General features: G+C 39.2%; 1 protein-coding gene across 1 annotated transcript in view; it reads left to right on the top strand.

Annotated features, from left to right (window-relative positions):
* Window positions 1-16,848, top strand: part of Tmem131 (transmembrane protein 131) — a 162,231-nt gene that overhangs the window by 87,322 nt on the left and 58,061 nt on the right. The window contains exon 5 of the mRNA XM_028865673.2: window positions 2,672-2,795. Within this exon, the coding sequence (XP_028721506.1) occupies window positions 2,672-2,795 (124 nt within the window). The remainder of the gene's footprint in view (window positions 1-2,671; window positions 2,796-16,848) is intronic.

Genomic DNA, 16,848 nt, shown 5'->3' with positions numbered 1-16,848 from the left:
GAAAATAACATGACCAACACGGTGAGATAAAATAGTTACAAGTCATGTGTTTCATGGCTGGTCATGGCCAAATGTTAATGAAAGGGAAGTCTGATGCTCTTAGAGATACAATGTCACATTAGGAAAGAAATTGCTGTCTGTCAGCACACTGTATGTTACTCTATTTTATGTATTTATGGGCTGCTATCTTACAATCTGTGTTAAGGACAGAATGTCAGTTCTTGTTCCATGTTGATTTTATGTTAATTTGGGAAAGGAGATGATCCCAAGATAGAACACACACACACACACACACACACACACACACACACACACACACACACACTCCTCTCCCTTGTGGCTGACCCATGTTCATCAGTACTCTTGCAATAGTGTGTAGGCCAAACTATAAGTAAACAAGAGTACCTTCCTAGCTTGCAACATAAAGACCCAAAACTTTGGAAGACCTGAGAGAAAAGTTGGAAAACATAAGCCTTTCTACACTTGGTTAAGGAGTTGCTCTCTTTGCTTCAGTCTGGACAACCTTCCCATACCATAGTCTCTGATTTCCAGTTCTAGGCTGCCCTTTGCCCTTCACTTTTTCCTATCTGCCTGTTCAGGCAGTCTTCTGTTCCCCTAAAGAATTCTTAGTGGAAGTTATTCGTTTGTTTTTCAGTGTTCATTAGAATATTTTTTAATTTAATTTTTAAAAATTTCATACATGGGTACTGTATTTACATTATTTCCACCCTTCCTTCTCTCCTTCTCAACTCTTTCTGTTCCTCCTGTACACCCTCTCTAATTCATGACCTCTTTGATGATCATTGAGATACATATACTACATATGTATATACAAATACAACCTGCAGAGTTCATTTAGTGTTGCTTGTATGTATATGTGTTTAGAACTAACTATTTGGGATTGGATACTGTTTCAAAGGGTTCATCCATGGAGAAACGGATTCTCCCTCTTGGCACTCATTAACTGATATAGCTCTTCTTCCAGGGGGTGGGGTTTCCCCATATATGTTGACATGCCAACTGATAGAGTCATGGTGCTGGTTTTGTTTAGGCAGCCATACTGTTGAGATTTCATCAGTGGAATGTCCCTGTCATACATGTATAGAAGACAGTATCTCCAGCAGGTGTCCTGGACCGCTGCTTCTCATTTTCCCACCCACTCTTCTGCTGTATTCCTTGAGCCTTCCTTCATTGTAGAGGTGGTGTTGTCTAGATGTGTCCATTAGGGTTGGGCACTCCATGGTCAATTGTTCTCTACATTTTGACCCATTGTGGATTTACCTCTCTCTAGCTTATAAATTTTAACATTGTTTGGGGAGCATTAGTTGGGAGGAGCAAGACTAGCCTGTGTCTACTAACATAATTTATCATCTTTAAAGGACCTACAGCCTCTAATTCATTTCTTAAACTAGTGAAAATTATCTTTGGTTTATAAATTTTCCCAAATAATAAATTAGAGTCAGAGAACTGAATTGAAGAAAAGGTAGGGATAAAATTTCTATAATATACACTTGATGCAAATGTAAAGCACAGTTCTGGCTGTTTTTCAATTGCTTACAATTTGAGGTTTATACACAGACATTGAATTCGAATTGTAAAACACAATTTCAGGAAGTGTGGCCTGGAAGGGTTACACAGGGAAAGCATCTTGTGGAAGAAAGTTGGATTTGAGTTAGGAAACTATAGAGGACAGGGCAGACTGCAAAGGAACTACGGTCCTTCACAGCCTGACTCAAGGGAAGTCTAGATGGGGAACCCCGTTAGTTACTTATTTGGGTTGAAACATCAGATTTAATACTGAGAAAGAGGGGAAACAGCCCGCAAGCGTGTGCTGTGTACTCCCAAGAATGCCGACTACTATACTGAAGGATATGGGCACTGCAGAGTAAGTACATGTCATGTCCTCTGTCTGCAAAGTGCTGCTAATCTTGTCAGGGAAATAGGACCAGTGCCAACGAGATTATTAAAGAGACCTGAAGAAAAGGATACGGTGATGCTTTAGAAGCTAGGAGGATACACAGTGAGATTAGTTGCAGAAGTAACAGTTAAACTTATAATAAGATTTTGCTTTTAAGGAACACCAAAGGGAACATTAAAATGGACCTGAGCCATTGAGTATGTATTTCATATTGTTCCCTTGAGAGGAGGCAGTTTGCTATGGGTGTTAGTTTCACGGACTGGATGCAAATTCAGGTTCAAAGAATGAATTTGGGCAATTTATTGAAGCTACTTTTTTTCCTATTTCAGTGTCCTCTATTAAACGAGAATAGCAGAAGTCACTAATTCATAAGATCTCTTCATACAGCCTTACAGCTAAGTTTGTTCATGTCTTGGAACTTGAGGAGAGGACAGGATTCACAGTTAATAGAGAGGCAGGATGGTGTTATATAGAGGAAAGATCAGACTACTTTCCCAGGCTGACTTCCTCACCAGATTGTGGCATCATTCTGCTGAAACTTGTCTCATTGAATTGTAGCACCTGCCTCCATGTGTAACACAGAATGACACACAGATATTTGTTGAGTGACTAAATTTATTTTACTCTTTTACTGTATTTACATATGAATTTACCTAATAATTTTCATGTTTGACTTTTAAACAACTAATGATTATCCTAAAAGCTACAAGTATCTTTGAATTATTTCTGACAGTTTTCTTTTTACTTTTGCAGGCCAGTTGGAATGCCAAAAATGGAAAAAGTCTACTTACATAATCCTAGTTCTGAAGAAACTATTACTTTAGTATCAATATCTGCTACAACATCACATTTCCATGCATCATTTTTTCAAAATAGGGTAAGCTTTTCCACTAAAAATTATCTCTTGTTTGAAATAGAAGCTCTGCAACTTTATTTTGCTATAGTTAAAATCTGTTTCTAGTGTTTCCCTACTTTCTTAGATGTCAGTTTGTCCCATTTCATAATAATTATAATCTCTATCCTTAAATGTACATTGTTTTTCCTCAGCAAGTAACAGTAACTGCACTCTGAAGAACCCTAAGCACTCTGAAAAATCCAGCCTTCTCATAGCCATTTCTTAACAGGTCCTCAGCACTGTGTGAAGGTTCTGCTGCTGTGCAGTAAGTTAGCTGAAGCTTGGTGGCTTAAGCTAGTGCTCACTTAGGAACAGTTTGTAAGTGCAGTGAGGTGATGCTCAGTGTGTTGTAAGAATTAAGATGGCCTGGGCTCAATCCTTCCTTGCCTGGAGGTTCTGAGAGGAAGTGCACCTCTATCCTCATTCAAGTCTCCAGTGGATTAAGTCATTTTTGGTTGCAGAATGGAAACCCCCATTTCCTTGCTGACCAGACCCTCCCTGAGCTTAATGCTCCCATGGGCATCTGCTCCTAGTGGAGTAAACTCATGACATTGGGTCAGGACTCCCAGGATGGTCACCTGACCTGAGTTACACCTGCAAAGTCCCTTTTACAATAGACAGCCACAGTCGTCATAATTATCATAGTCACAGTCATGATTGAGTTCTGTGTACCACCTGTATCTTCCAAGTTTTTACTCATAATGCCTGTAGTAAAATGTGAAGTTGTTATTCAAAGAAAGGCCTTTCTGATCAAAACCACAGAAAATGGAACCGAAGTAAGTTTTTTTTTTTTTAATTACGAGATACATTAAGTTTTAATGTGTAGGCTTCCAAAATAATGAATAGGAAATTCATGAAAATGAAGAGAAAATGAATGAATGGATTCTGATGTCATCTTCCCAGGGTTTTCTTGACTGTTGAAGACTGTGACAGAAAATGAACAACATGTTTTCTAACACATAAGATTGTTGTCTTTTTTTTTTTCATTGTTGCTGCCTTTTAAGCCATAGGTGTCAGAATCAGCAACTGCACCTCTGCTGCCAGCGGTTAGGTCACAAGAGCTGAGCCTGAGGGAGCTCTTTTCCCTCAGGTGCCAACTCTTTCCAAGCTGTGAAGGAAACTTAACTAAATCTCTGTCCCTTTAAAGAACTCAAGATTCAAAGGTTAAAGTGGAATTCTGCTCTTCAGAGAGGCTGAATAGCAAGTAGCTCACCTCCTCTCCTTGCTCGAGTCCTCTCAAAAGAACTTGTACTTCTCCTCACCCCTACTTAAAAACCCTTCTCCACCTGGCTCCTCCCTGCCATTTCCTGTCATCTAGTTGCTGACTCAGCCTCCTGACCACAGGTGAATTTTATTTAATCAAATACATCTTTGCATCATTACACAAATGTTCCAGAGCATAAACAAAAGTAACACACCTTAAAACAGAATTCTACATTTCCCCCCTTTTTGTCTAAACAAAAAAATGAAAGGTTTTAACTTTAACATAATTAAGACTCTACACAGTAAAAACAATCATCAAGTAAAGATTACATTCACAATGTAATGAATTCCAGTTCATTACTGTCTGGCAAATGAAAAGAAAACACTCCATTATTAATGCTATCTTAATGAATCTAAAGTTTTATTCCTAATTTACTCTATCATAACTAAGAAAAACTGCAACTATAACTAGCTTGTCTTCAACTCCATCAAAGACCTCAGAAAAATATTATTTGAGTAAACAAAAAAATGCATTGCAAACAACTTCCAAAACTCTAGAAATGACCAGAGACATCTGACTGCCTGGACAGTCACCCAAAGTTCTTCTGCAACTTTGGGGAAAATCCATGTAGCTGGAAGTTTTCCTGTGTCCCGCCCAGCCCCAAGGTCCTGCAGCCGCTTATAAAATAATCTCTCAGAGGCTTATATTAATTACAAACTGTATGGCCAATAACTTAAGTTTCTTGCTAGCTAGCTCTGTCATCTTAAACTAACCCATTTCTGTTCATCTGTGTTTTGCCACATGGCTGTGGCATCACCAGTCTGCTGGCATGTTGCTCCTTGGGCAGCAGGCTGGGGTCTCTTCGCCTCTGCCTTTCTTTTCTTTCTGTGTCACTCTTTTGGATTTCCTGCCTGGCTATAACCTGACTCACCATAGGCCAGAACAGCTTTTTTATTAACCAGTCAGAGCAACACATATTCACACAGAACAGCTGTTTTATTAACCTGTCATAGCAACACATTCACACAGAACAGCTTTTTTATTAACCTGTCATAGCAACACATATTCACAACATACAGAAAGACATCCCACACCACATCCATCTTCAGCCTACAGATTCATAGTATCTGGCAGACTTTTCAGTGAAGCAGGGAATCTGAAAGATTGTCCTGCCTATATTGGCAAAGTTTGTCAGTCACTTTCCTCTTGTCCGGCAGAATGTTTGGCACTTTCTTATGTGAAGCAGAAACCCTGAAAGACCATCCCACCTTGTTTTGCAAAGTTCAGTGGTCTCTTTTCTGTGTGTCCTGCGTGTCCAGTCTGTACATTACATTGTCAGCAGTCAAAGGCAAGAGTAGTTTCTTTGCCCAGTGGCTAACCTGCCACAATGAAAGCAAACTCTATAAGGAGTCTCTTCAATGACCATCATCTCTGAAGTAAATTGGTGCTGTCAGGAGCAGATGTGTTTCATTGTCATGAAAAACCCTATGTTAACAAAACATTTTGAATGCCGTATTATGTAGGTCTTTGAAAGGTTTGGAGACCATCTATCTATCATATATATATATATATATATATATATATATATATATATATATATATATATAAAAAATCTGGAAAGCATACCTATGTACAGTTTTGATTATTATAAATGACTAACCACTAATCTGTGTTTCTTGATTGTCCTATATAGTTTATAATAGCTTTCAAAAACTAGAACCTCACCTTACATTTCCAAATGAACTGCATAGGTACAATACCTCAAACAAAAATAGAAACATACATACAATATGTTGTAACAAAAATAACCTTAAATTTTTATCTATATAAAAAATCCTCCAAACAAGAAGAGAAACACACATACAGTGTGTTGGAACAAAAAATTGCCTTAATTCTGTATCAATATACAGAAGTCCTTTAAACAAGAGTAGAAATATATATACAGTGTAACCAAATTAACCTCAAATTTCTATCATATTCCAAAATCCATGCCAATGAAAAAAATATCTGAAATCAATAGTTGTCTTTTTATCCTACAATTTTATATTCCTATATTCCCCTAAATTATAACAAACATCTATAATCCACCAAATAACCAAAAACCTATCATACTCTTTCTTGAAAATGTGGACGTCATTTTCTCCAAACTGATTCCTGCTGTTTGTGGATGAAGTATCTTTAGGGTCCCAAACATTGAGATAATGGCCAAGTCCTGGAAAGACCAGCTATATCCTTTGTTGATAAATATCACCTGTCAAAATTCAGGAGGTCTCACACGATCAAACCTGATCCATATGAACTCTGAAGGAATCCACAGCCTTTCATTTCCTGTGGGGACAAAACTCCAAAGCATTTTGATTTCCATTTGACATATTTTTGACTTCTTTTTTAAAGTTAAGGCATTCCTAAAGTATCTAGATTGGTTCAGTTTTGCAGTCCTGTTCACAATCCCATGTCTGTCAGCAGCTGTTGTTTGCGTCTCAGTAATCAAAAAATTCAAAACACATTAACATACAGGATCCAGACTCCTTGTGTATTTCCCATCTTTACATGGCTTTTTTCTTTTTTATTATTTTACTTCTCTCTCTCTTTTTTTTTTTTTTTGTAGGATTTATTTTATTTATTATGTGTACAGTGTTCTGTCTGCATATACACCTGCATGTCAGAAGAGGGCACCAGATCTCATTATGGATGGTTGTAAGCCACCATGTGGTTGCTGGGAATTGAACTCATGACCTCTCAAAGAACAGCCAGTGCTCTTAACCTCTGAGCCATCTCTCCAGCCCCTTTACTTCTCTCTTTAAAGACTTCATTATTGTTAAACTATTTCTTTCTATGACTGTCCATACCCTTTTTCTTTCTTAAGCCCATGCACCTTGTAAAACATACTGGAAGCTGTTTGGAGGATTTTTTTCCATCTGGACCTCTTTTACTGAGTATCTTTTAGCCTTTTTTGACTGCATGAACAAACTTTAAACTGCTAAGCGGCATGGACCTCTGCCTGGGGCTTTGGCGGCTGGCTCTGCCCATTTCTTGGTACATAAAAGTCAAGCCTAAAGTTTGTAGCCAGTTGGAGGTTTATCTGACCAGGAACTGCATTCAACATTCCTAGAGTTCTGGAATACTGATGCTTGCACTATGGCAGGCCTTTTTTACTTAGTTTTTTGTTCCTACTTAAGGTACTAGCTGCTCAAGAGCTTGCCAGCAGGCAGAAACTCTTAAAGGAGCCGTATCCTTGTATGTATGTATGTATGTATGTATGTATGTATGTATGTATGTATGTATGTATGTATTTTTAAAGCTTTCTCAGGCACTATGGAAATTTGAGCCCCACATTGGGCACCAAAGTCTTGTTTGTTTTTACTCATTTTTGGGGCCTGACACCCAGCTCCCAAATAAATTATACATGGAGACTTAGTCTTACTTATAAATTCCCAGCCTTAGCTTGCCTTATTTCTAGCCAGATTTTCTTAACTTAAATTATCCTGTTTACCTTTGTGCCCCTGGACTTTTCCTGTTCTCCTACTTCTATAAATCTTATTCTTACTCTGTGGTTTGTTGTGTAGCTGGGTGGCTGGCCCCTAGAGTCCTCCTTCTCTGGCTCCTTCTTTTTCCTCCCAGATTTCTTCTTCTATGTATTCTCTCTGTCTGCCAGCTCCGACTATCCTTTCTTTTGCCTTGATATTGGCCATTCAGTTCTTTATTAGACCATTAGATATTTTAGACAGTCACAGTAACACAGATTTACAGAGTTAAACAAATGCAACATAAGCAAAAGTAACACACCTTAAAATAATATTCCCCCAGCCTAAGATATATATAAACTACTGGTTAACTTCTTATTAGTTATTCAGCGTTTTACATTTCTCCTTTCTAAAATCCTGTTTCACTGTATGTTTTTGTTAGAAGCTTCTAGGGTTAAAAATATGACTATGGTTTAGGTTTTTTCTACTCCCATCTTTGAAAGTATTTTCAAAATAAAGGGTTTGAATGTCAACATATTGCTTTTCATAATAAAAGCTTAATTTCTTAATTTCTTGTTGATACTCATTGAAAATATCCCTTTTCTTAAAGTGTTTCTTGCATTATTCTTTGTTTTTACCTAAAAGATATTTCACATTTTTTATTAATATATCAGTGGTCTCAAGACACATAACAAAATTCTAATACTGAAGGAGATTCATGTATATAAAGTAAGAGGTAGGTCTCAATGGGGTTTGCCTTGGTTATGAGTAACTTACAAAAGCCTTCTGTGAGTCTCCCCAGTGATTTGCCTCAGACTTGGCCATAGTGAGTGGTATACACATTATAACACCTGTGTTCTCTCTCTCTCTCTCTCTCTCTCTCTCTCTCTCTCTCTCTCTCTCTCTCTCTGTGTGTGTGTGTGTGTGTGTGTCTGTGTGTCTGTAAATAGAGCTTTCATGTACTAGTAATGTGCAGGCATGCTAGATTGGAAGGCAAGGAAAAATGGGAACAGCCCTAAACCAGTGGCTTGATGGTGAATAGTTAATAATTTTTTGACCCATTTCACTAATTCAAAGGTATTCTTTGCTGTTTCTAAGTGTTAGTGGTAGAATGCTTGCCTAGCAAGTGCAAGGCCCTGGGTTCGATTCTCAGCTCCGAATTAAAAAAAAAAAAGAAGGTGGCCACAAAGCCAGGCGTGGTGGCACACGCCTTCAATCCCAGCACTTGGGAGGCAGAGGCAGGCGGATCTGTGAGTTCGAGGCCAGCCTAGTCTACAGAGAGTTCCAGGAAAGGCTCCGAAGCTATACAGAGAAACCCTGTCTTGAAGAAGAAGAAGATGGTCACATCTGGTGCGGTCTTTTCTTTCCTCTTGTCCCTTGTGCTTTCCACCTTTTTTCTCATGGCCACAGACTCCAGGGACTCAGGGTGAAGGGGAGAGACAGGATGAAGTGACCTCATTTCCCCACCTCCTCAGTTTTATACCTATAGTAAAAGCCATTGAGGGAAATGATAAGTGTTTCTCACACCCAGGAGAGCACACCCTCCAGTATGGACACCCTCAGAATCCCCCATCACATCTTATTTGGGAGTTCCTTATAACTCATGAAGTTGGTTTTTTTGTTTTTTTTTTTTTTAATTACCTATACCATCTCTATATTAACCAACAAATAGAAAATAGAGAAAAAGAACAAGTTTTGTATAGCTATATTTCAATTAAATTCTTAGGCAAACAATTAAAAAAATAATGTTCCAGTTTATAGATAAAATACAAAAATTTTAAGCCACTTACATTTTATTATACTTTAAAATTTTAATCTGGTAGGTTGAAGGCTATTGTGAGCATTAATGATTATTTTTAATTAGGTGTAGAAACCTAAATATTCCATTTTAAGTTAAGCTCCAATATCCATGCATGTTGTTGGGAATTGAGCACATGTGATGCTATAGCACATATGCTAGTGTGGGTTGTTGTACAGATAGAGAATGAAGCCAGTGTCTGTTGCTAGGAAACAATATGCATAGTGTGTTCCTTGCTAAGAAAGTCATATTGTAGCAGAGAATGCACCATTTTATGAAAAACAAAGGTCTCTGTGGGTTTTAGTATGTTAGTAAGAGCCAGAGTAAATTGTAGGTAGCTACACTGGTGAAGAATGACCTGAGAGGGTAAGAACAGAGGAGCTTTGAGAACATTAACCTTTTCTTCACACATCTTTGCTATTTATTCCTAAGTACCATAAGCCCTTACTACTTTTATAATTTATGACATGTAAGAAAACATAAATTTAAAAACCAACTTTGCCAGCTATATAGAAGTAATAAATTCATTAATGTAGCAAATATTGCCAGGATTTATCACTGAACAATCAAGAGATCCCTGCTCATGGTACCCTCCTAAAGGGGGTTTGGTGACTTTAGCAAATATAATACATATATTTTATGAGACCTTAGAAGACAGCATGATCTAAGAAAAAGAAGAGCAGTGGAATAAGGGGTTTAGTGTTTAGGGTGATTGTGTTTTAAATAGTAGGCAGTGTTTGACCAGAGACGAGAATGGATGGAGAATACAGAAGAGCAGTCCTGAAAGAACAGGTAGTGCAGAGGCTCTGGGGTGAAAGCTAAGCCAGGAGGAGTAGGGTTCTCAGGTTGTGAGAGGCCCTGCACATTGTGTGAGGCCTTGGCTTCTGTCCTTCTGAAATAGGAAAGCATCAGAAGAGCTTATACCGAAGAATGCAATGTTAAATTTTGTTTTTAAAAAAGTCACTGTTGATCAAAAATGGAAGAGGAGGCCGGGCAGTGGTGGCGCACGCCTTTAATCCCAGCACTCGGGAGGCAGAGGCAGGCGGATCTCTGTGAGTTCGAGGCCAGCCTGGGCTACCAAGTGAGTCCCAGGAAAGGCGCAAAGCTACACAGAGAAACCCTGTCTCAAAAAAAAAAAAAAAAAATGGAAGAGGAAGGGGAGAAATCAGATGTAGAACTGCTCTGGTTATCTTTGGTGTCTTAAGTGAGCTTTGCTGAATTTGCCAGACTGTGAGTGAGTCTTTCCAGTTCTTCTAGGTATTAAATGAATGGACATGGAGATGTATATAATGCCCTTTCTTACAGGGGAGGGGTGAACATGATCATTTCTTTCTGACTATTTTATACATATGTTATTAGACTTTATTCACATATGAGCAAAGATGTGATACTAGTCTTTCTGAATCTGAGTTATTTCATTTGCCAAGATGCTTTCCAGTTACATCCATTTTCCTGCAAATGTCATTAATTCATTTTCCTTTACAGCAGAATAAAGCTCTATTGTATATATGTACCACATTTTTTCATCCACTCCCTCCTTGGTGGATAGCCTGTCTGGTTCTATGCCTTGACTGTTGTGAATAGCAAAGTAATAAACACGGTTGTGCTAGTTTCTCTGATGTACTGAGACTCCCTTAGGTATGTCCCTGGCAGTGGTATCAAATGCTAGTTTAACCTGGTTTCCAGAATAGCTACAACCGTTTACATTCCCATAGACAGCATATACATCTCCATCTTTTTATTATTTGACTTTTCTTTGTTTCCTATCATTACTAATAGTTTCCTGGCTTGCCAGGCAGTGGTGGCACTTGCCTTTAATCTTAGCACTCCGGGGCCAGAGGCAGGTGGATCTCTGTGAGTTCGAGGCCAGCCTGGTCTACAGAGTGAGTTCCAAGACAGGCTCCAAAGCTACACAGAGAAACCCTGTCTTGAAAAAGAGTTTCCTGGCTTACTTAGGCTGGACATGATGGAGTCCTTCCCAGCTCTCTAGTGTTTATCTGTTCCTCTCATGGAGTTACAATACTTTAGACTTTCTTTCCTCCCTTTCTGCATAGGACTCCACCAGAGTGATGCTGGCCTAGTAGTCCTAAACTCCCTTAGTTTGTACTTGTCTTGAAATATCCTAATTCCTTCATCAATTTTAAGAGAGAGCTCTGTTAAACATAGTCAGGTTTAAAGGATTTGTCCTGTGTTTTTCTCACTATAGAGCTGCTGAAGCAAGATCTGATACTTATTCTGATGAGTTTCACTTTATAATCATGTTGGGTTTTTCCCCGTACAGCTCTACTGTATCTTCCCTGCTTTATGTTTTTGACTATATGATATGAAGCACTTCTTTTCTGGTTGTGTCCACTTAGACTTTCAAGTGTCTCTTGAATTCAGTTGTCCACCTCTTTCTCTAGACTTAGGAAAGAAAATTTCCTGAGTCTAGAGAAAGAGGTGATTCTTTCTCCAGCTCCAGTTCTTTACCCCAAGGATTCTTAGGTTTAGTCTCTTAATCATATTTTAGAGTTCAGGTTTAGTCTCTTAATCATATTTTAGAGTTCTTGGTCATTGCAGTCAAGCTTGTTTATTGTTTAGGGATGTTTGAATGTGGTATTTCCTCAACCTTGTGTTCCACCCTGACACTCTAACTTCTGCTTGGGCAAGTCTATCAGGAATGCATTGCCCTGTGTTTTTTTATTTGATTGTTTTTTTTTTTTTTCCTTTTCCAATCACTGTATTTGATTTTCTAAATCTCAGTTTCCTTGCTGATTTTCACTTCCCTTTGCTAATTTTCTCTTTTCTGTTGTTGTTTTTTCTCTCTCGTCTAGGATTAATTTCCTTATTTCATTCCATGATTGATCCTCTGGGGTGTTTTGCTTTTAAGATATGTGTCAGATGTTTTAGCTCCTTTTTTTTTTTTTTAAAAAAAGATTTATTTATTATGTATACAGTGTTCAGTCTGCATGCCAGAAGAGGGCGCCAGATCTCATTACAGATGGTTGGGAGTCACCATGTGGTTGCTGGGAATTGAACTCAGGACCTCTGGAAGAACAGCCAGTGCTCTTAACCACTGAGCCATCTCTCCAACCCTGTTTTAGCTAAGTAAGATAAAAACTGGTCACACTTCTAGCACTCCTACAGGGAGATGGGAGTGAGAGACAGAAGAATCCCTGGAAGCTCATAGGCCAGCTAACCTGGAGTATGCATTGGGAAATCAACAAAGTAGGAGGCAAGGAGTCATGTTTCCTTGCTTTTTCATGGTTCTTACGCCTCTGTGTTATACTGATACAGGCATTGACATACATGCTCCACACTTACATCTACAAATGCATACATATGCACATACATCATAAACATCACCAAACTTAGGTAAATAAAAGGAAAGTAACAAAAATTAAAATGTAAAAGCTCTTTAAAGAACAAATTAAGCCAAAAAATACTACCAAAAATATAGGCAGATGAAAAAAAGGGGAAACCGGAGCAAACACAGAAAAGGGGAAAAATATAAACAAAATTAAATAAATGTATGAAGGGAAGCAAAAGATTAAAACCTAAAAGTTTTTTATATGATAAGGTAAAAATACTGTTAATGGTAGAGAAAAAAGAAACTCTGAATAGAAAGTGGAGGAAACTGCTAATGTGTCAGCCTTGTTTCTTTCTGGGTCCTTGAAACTTGGAGGCTGGCAGATATATGCAGGTCAGTTGAACATGAGGACTCTTGCCTTTCCTGTGTCCTGTGTTGCTCCTTAGCCTGCACTGTGCAGGTGTCCAGGGCCTCCAGGGCTGTCTTCACTGTAGTAGCTCCTCTTCTTTGCATGCCAGGGGCCTCTGCTCGCCATTACTGGCTCTTAAGGCTCCCATTCTCCTGATCCCCACCCCATCCCCAGTTCTTGCTCTGGCTGATGGTCTAGCTCGGTGGTGGGTGTCTCCTGAGTGTGTTAGGGGAAGCAGCAACAGTGCTTTCTTCATCATACTTCATTTACTGCCCACATGGAGAATGTGGCTGTGAACGTTGGATAGTGTCCTGGTTGGACTCTGCAGCAGTGACCCTCGTGTGGGATAGGTGACTCTGAGTTCTGTCCACCCACGGCCCTGACAAGCATGTTGCCTGCACTTCTCAGTCTCCAGTGGCCTTCTCTCTCTCATGATGAATTCTAGCTATTCAGGCCTCCAGGAGCACTTTGGATTAAACAGTAGGTTGCCTCTTTAGGTAGCTGCTGGGCACAGCCTTCTGACCCAGGAGAACTCTGCTTTACTGCTGACCCATCTTGTTAGAGAAGTCACCCTCTCAGGAAGACCCATAATTAGATTTGAGACTTGGGAAAGCTTTGCTCTTGTCCTGTGGGTAGGACTGGCAGTCCTTTATCACCAAGGCCTCCTAGTTTACCTTTCAGATGAGGCTTCTGTTCCAGTCCCCAGCGAGAGAGCTGAAGCTGTGTTAACTGTGGCTAGCTTCTTCTCCATGGTAACCCTTCTGTTTCTCTGCACTTCCACCTGTCTTGTCATTCCTTTTGTGTATTTCAAGACTGTCCTTTCTTTCTCTCTTTGAAACAGTTTACTTTTTAAAATAATTCTTTAAGAATTTCATACAATTTATGTTTATTACACTCACCCACCACACACAAGTCCTCCCAGATCCACCCTCACCTCCCTACCCATCCAACATTGCATAGTTGCTTGTTTTTTTAAGTTTTCAAATCCAGTTTATATTGCCCAACTGTTCTTAGGAGTGAGGACTTAGAGAATGGTTGACCTGCCAGGGGTCACATCATTAAAGAAAGCAGACTCTTCCTCCTCCAGCCGATATAAATTGCCGATAGCTCCTCAGCTCATGGTGGGGTTTTGTGCCCATCCCCTCTCCTCTCTGTCTTGAGATTTTGTCTGGCTCAAGCTTACATAGGTTTTATGTTTGCTATTAAAATCTCTTGAGTTCATATTTGCAACTGCTCTGTTATGTCCAGGAAACTGTTTCCTTGAAATTATCTACCCCCTCTGTCTCTTAAAATCTTTCCATCCCCTCTTCCTAGAAGGTCCCTGAGCCTTGGGATTGGGATGATCCCTTTAGGGCTGAGCACTCCCCAGTCTTACTGTCTGAAGGTTGACCAGGTAAAGGTCTCTGTGTTAATTGCCATCTACTGCAAGGGAACACTTTTCTGAAGAGGGTTGAGAGATGCACTGGCCTGTTGGTATATTAATGAGTCATTGCAACTTAGGTTAATTCTGTGTCTATTTAGCAGAATAGTAGTAGGTTCTCTTCCAGGGCCTATGACCTATCTAGCCACAAATTTTTGGCCCCATTAACATTACCAGGTGTGGGTTCCATCTCATGGAATAGGCCTTAGATCCAAGCATAAAGTAGGTGGTTATTCCTATAACATTCATGCCACTGGTGCACCAGTGAGCGTATCTTGTCACACCTGTCATTATTGTAGCTTGCAGGGTTCACAGCTGGATGACATTAATGGTTACTTTTCTTCTCTGGTAGCATGCATAGCACCTTCCAACACTGTGAAAGCTAGCCAGTAGGGATGCAGCTTCCAGGTGAGTACAAGCTAGATTTTCCCATGTTCTATGACTCAAGAATGGGGTATCTTTAGCAATAGGGTCTTACCATCAAGCTCTGGATAATAACTAAGAGCATTGGTAATAGCTTGAATGTTTGGGGGTTTATGGAAACCTGTTGGTCAATAACTCAAAAAGAAGTAGCCCATTCCTGGTGCTGGGGTTTTTCCTTTGCAGGCATGTGGTGTCTAGTTAGGGTGCTGTCCCCATTAGAGTGTTAACTTCATTTAAACTCTATATGCATATGTGTATGTATTTTAAGGAGCCTCTACACTAGTGGGTTTCCATATGACTTGTTCAAAAGACTTGTAGTGTTAGTTCTCCCTCCCCATTTCTCCTCCTCTACCCTCCTACCCCCACTCCATTTAGTCCTTGCTGCTCCATTACTCCCTCCCCCATTTCTTTCCCTGATGTCTTCTATGCTCCTCCTTTGAAAGATCTTCTCCTCCTGTGGCCCTTTACTGGTTTCCTATTCTCTGTTGGTATGGAATAGTCTTATTTTTTGTTAACCAGATGTTTCTCGCTCATCAGACTACACAGAGGCAGCTACTACTTTACCATCTCTCTCCGAGGAGCCCTGTATTCCTGTAGCCCTTCCAGGGTGTGCAGTGTACAGATGTGTGTATGGTGTGTGGTATAGAACTGAAACATGTATAATGCCATGCATATTTAGTTTCTCAAGTATTCTCCTCTCTTCACACATTCTGTATAGTTTTTAATGTCAGTTTTGTAGCTCTGAAGGACCAGCTTTCATTTTATTGATTTTAGTGACTGTTTTCTGCTTTCTAGTTCATCAAATTTCACCTAGCTTTATTCTTTTTACTTACTTTGGATTTCATTTATGCAATTTCTCAAAGCAGAAATAAAAATTATTGGTTTGAGACCTATATTTCAAAATAAGTGTATAATGTTACAAATTTCCTTCTAATTATTGTTTTAACTGCTGCTTGTACATTTTAAGATGTTGTATTTTCATTTCAAATCAATTTAGAATATTTGTATTACTGTGTGACTATTTAAATAGCCAGTGGGTTATTTAGAATTGTGTTGTGGGATATTTACCAGACCTGAGTTCATTCTTCTCTTCAGGGTCAGGTGTGAATTCCTCTTTGGTTTATACTTTCAGGGGTGTTGTACTCCCCTTGAGCCCACATTCAGCCTTTAACAGTATATGAACGTTTGGATGAGTTCTTTTTGCCCTCTTGTATGTAGCCCTGGTGTCTTCCTATTCTCTGTTGTGGTAAGCAGTGTTCACATTTCATCTCTCTTTGGGCATGTTTGTCATCCATATATTTTGTGTGACAGGTTAAAGAAAAGTTAAGTGGTTTTTTTGTTTGTTTGTTTGTTTTGTTTTGTTTTTCTGGGTTTTGTTGCTGATAATATAGAAGGAATCTCTCTAGCTTTCTTCATCCTAGGATCAAGCCAGAGTCTTGGTGCTGTATGCTTTGAACTATACTTTGGGTAGCATTTTAGAATTCTCACAATAGAAGCAGAATACGAGAAATTGATGGCTTTACATATTAAATGCTCCTTAAGGCTTCATTGCAGGCAAAAGTATAACCTTAGTCTTGAAGTTCATGGGATATCCTCTCTTACCTTGTTGTAATAAAATTTTTGTTTACTGATTATGATGACATTCTTGGTCTGCAGGAAATAATAGGAGTGAGTTCCTTCTTTTCTAATTTAAGTTTAAAGGACATTTCATACCTCATGTTTGGAGAAATGGCAGAGGTGGGAGATTGAGGCCCAAGCTTACTGTTTATAGTACAACAGTGTATCTACATAACAAGCTCAGCCTTGGGCCTGTCTGATTATCTGATCTTGGAGCTAAGAGTGTATAATTAGGTGCTGTATTCCAGTCAGTGACCTTTGAATGAACAGAGTCCAGGGGAGCTAGCTGTTGAACAGGGCGTTAGGCTGGTACAGGATGAAGGTAGGTAATGAAGACACCTTTATTATTTTTCTATTGTACAACAGTATGGCTAACTTGAAGATTAAACATTTAAAGGAAAACACCTAGTT

The sequence above is a fragment of the Peromyscus leucopus genome, chromosome 16_21 (genome assembly GCF_004664715.2).
Source record: "Peromyscus leucopus breed LL Stock chromosome 16_21, UCI_PerLeu_2.1, whole genome shotgun sequence".
Taxonomy (NCBI): domain Eukaryota; kingdom Metazoa; phylum Chordata; class Mammalia; order Rodentia; family Cricetidae; genus Peromyscus; species Peromyscus leucopus.
This window is presented reverse-complemented; position numbering and strand designations above follow the sequence as displayed.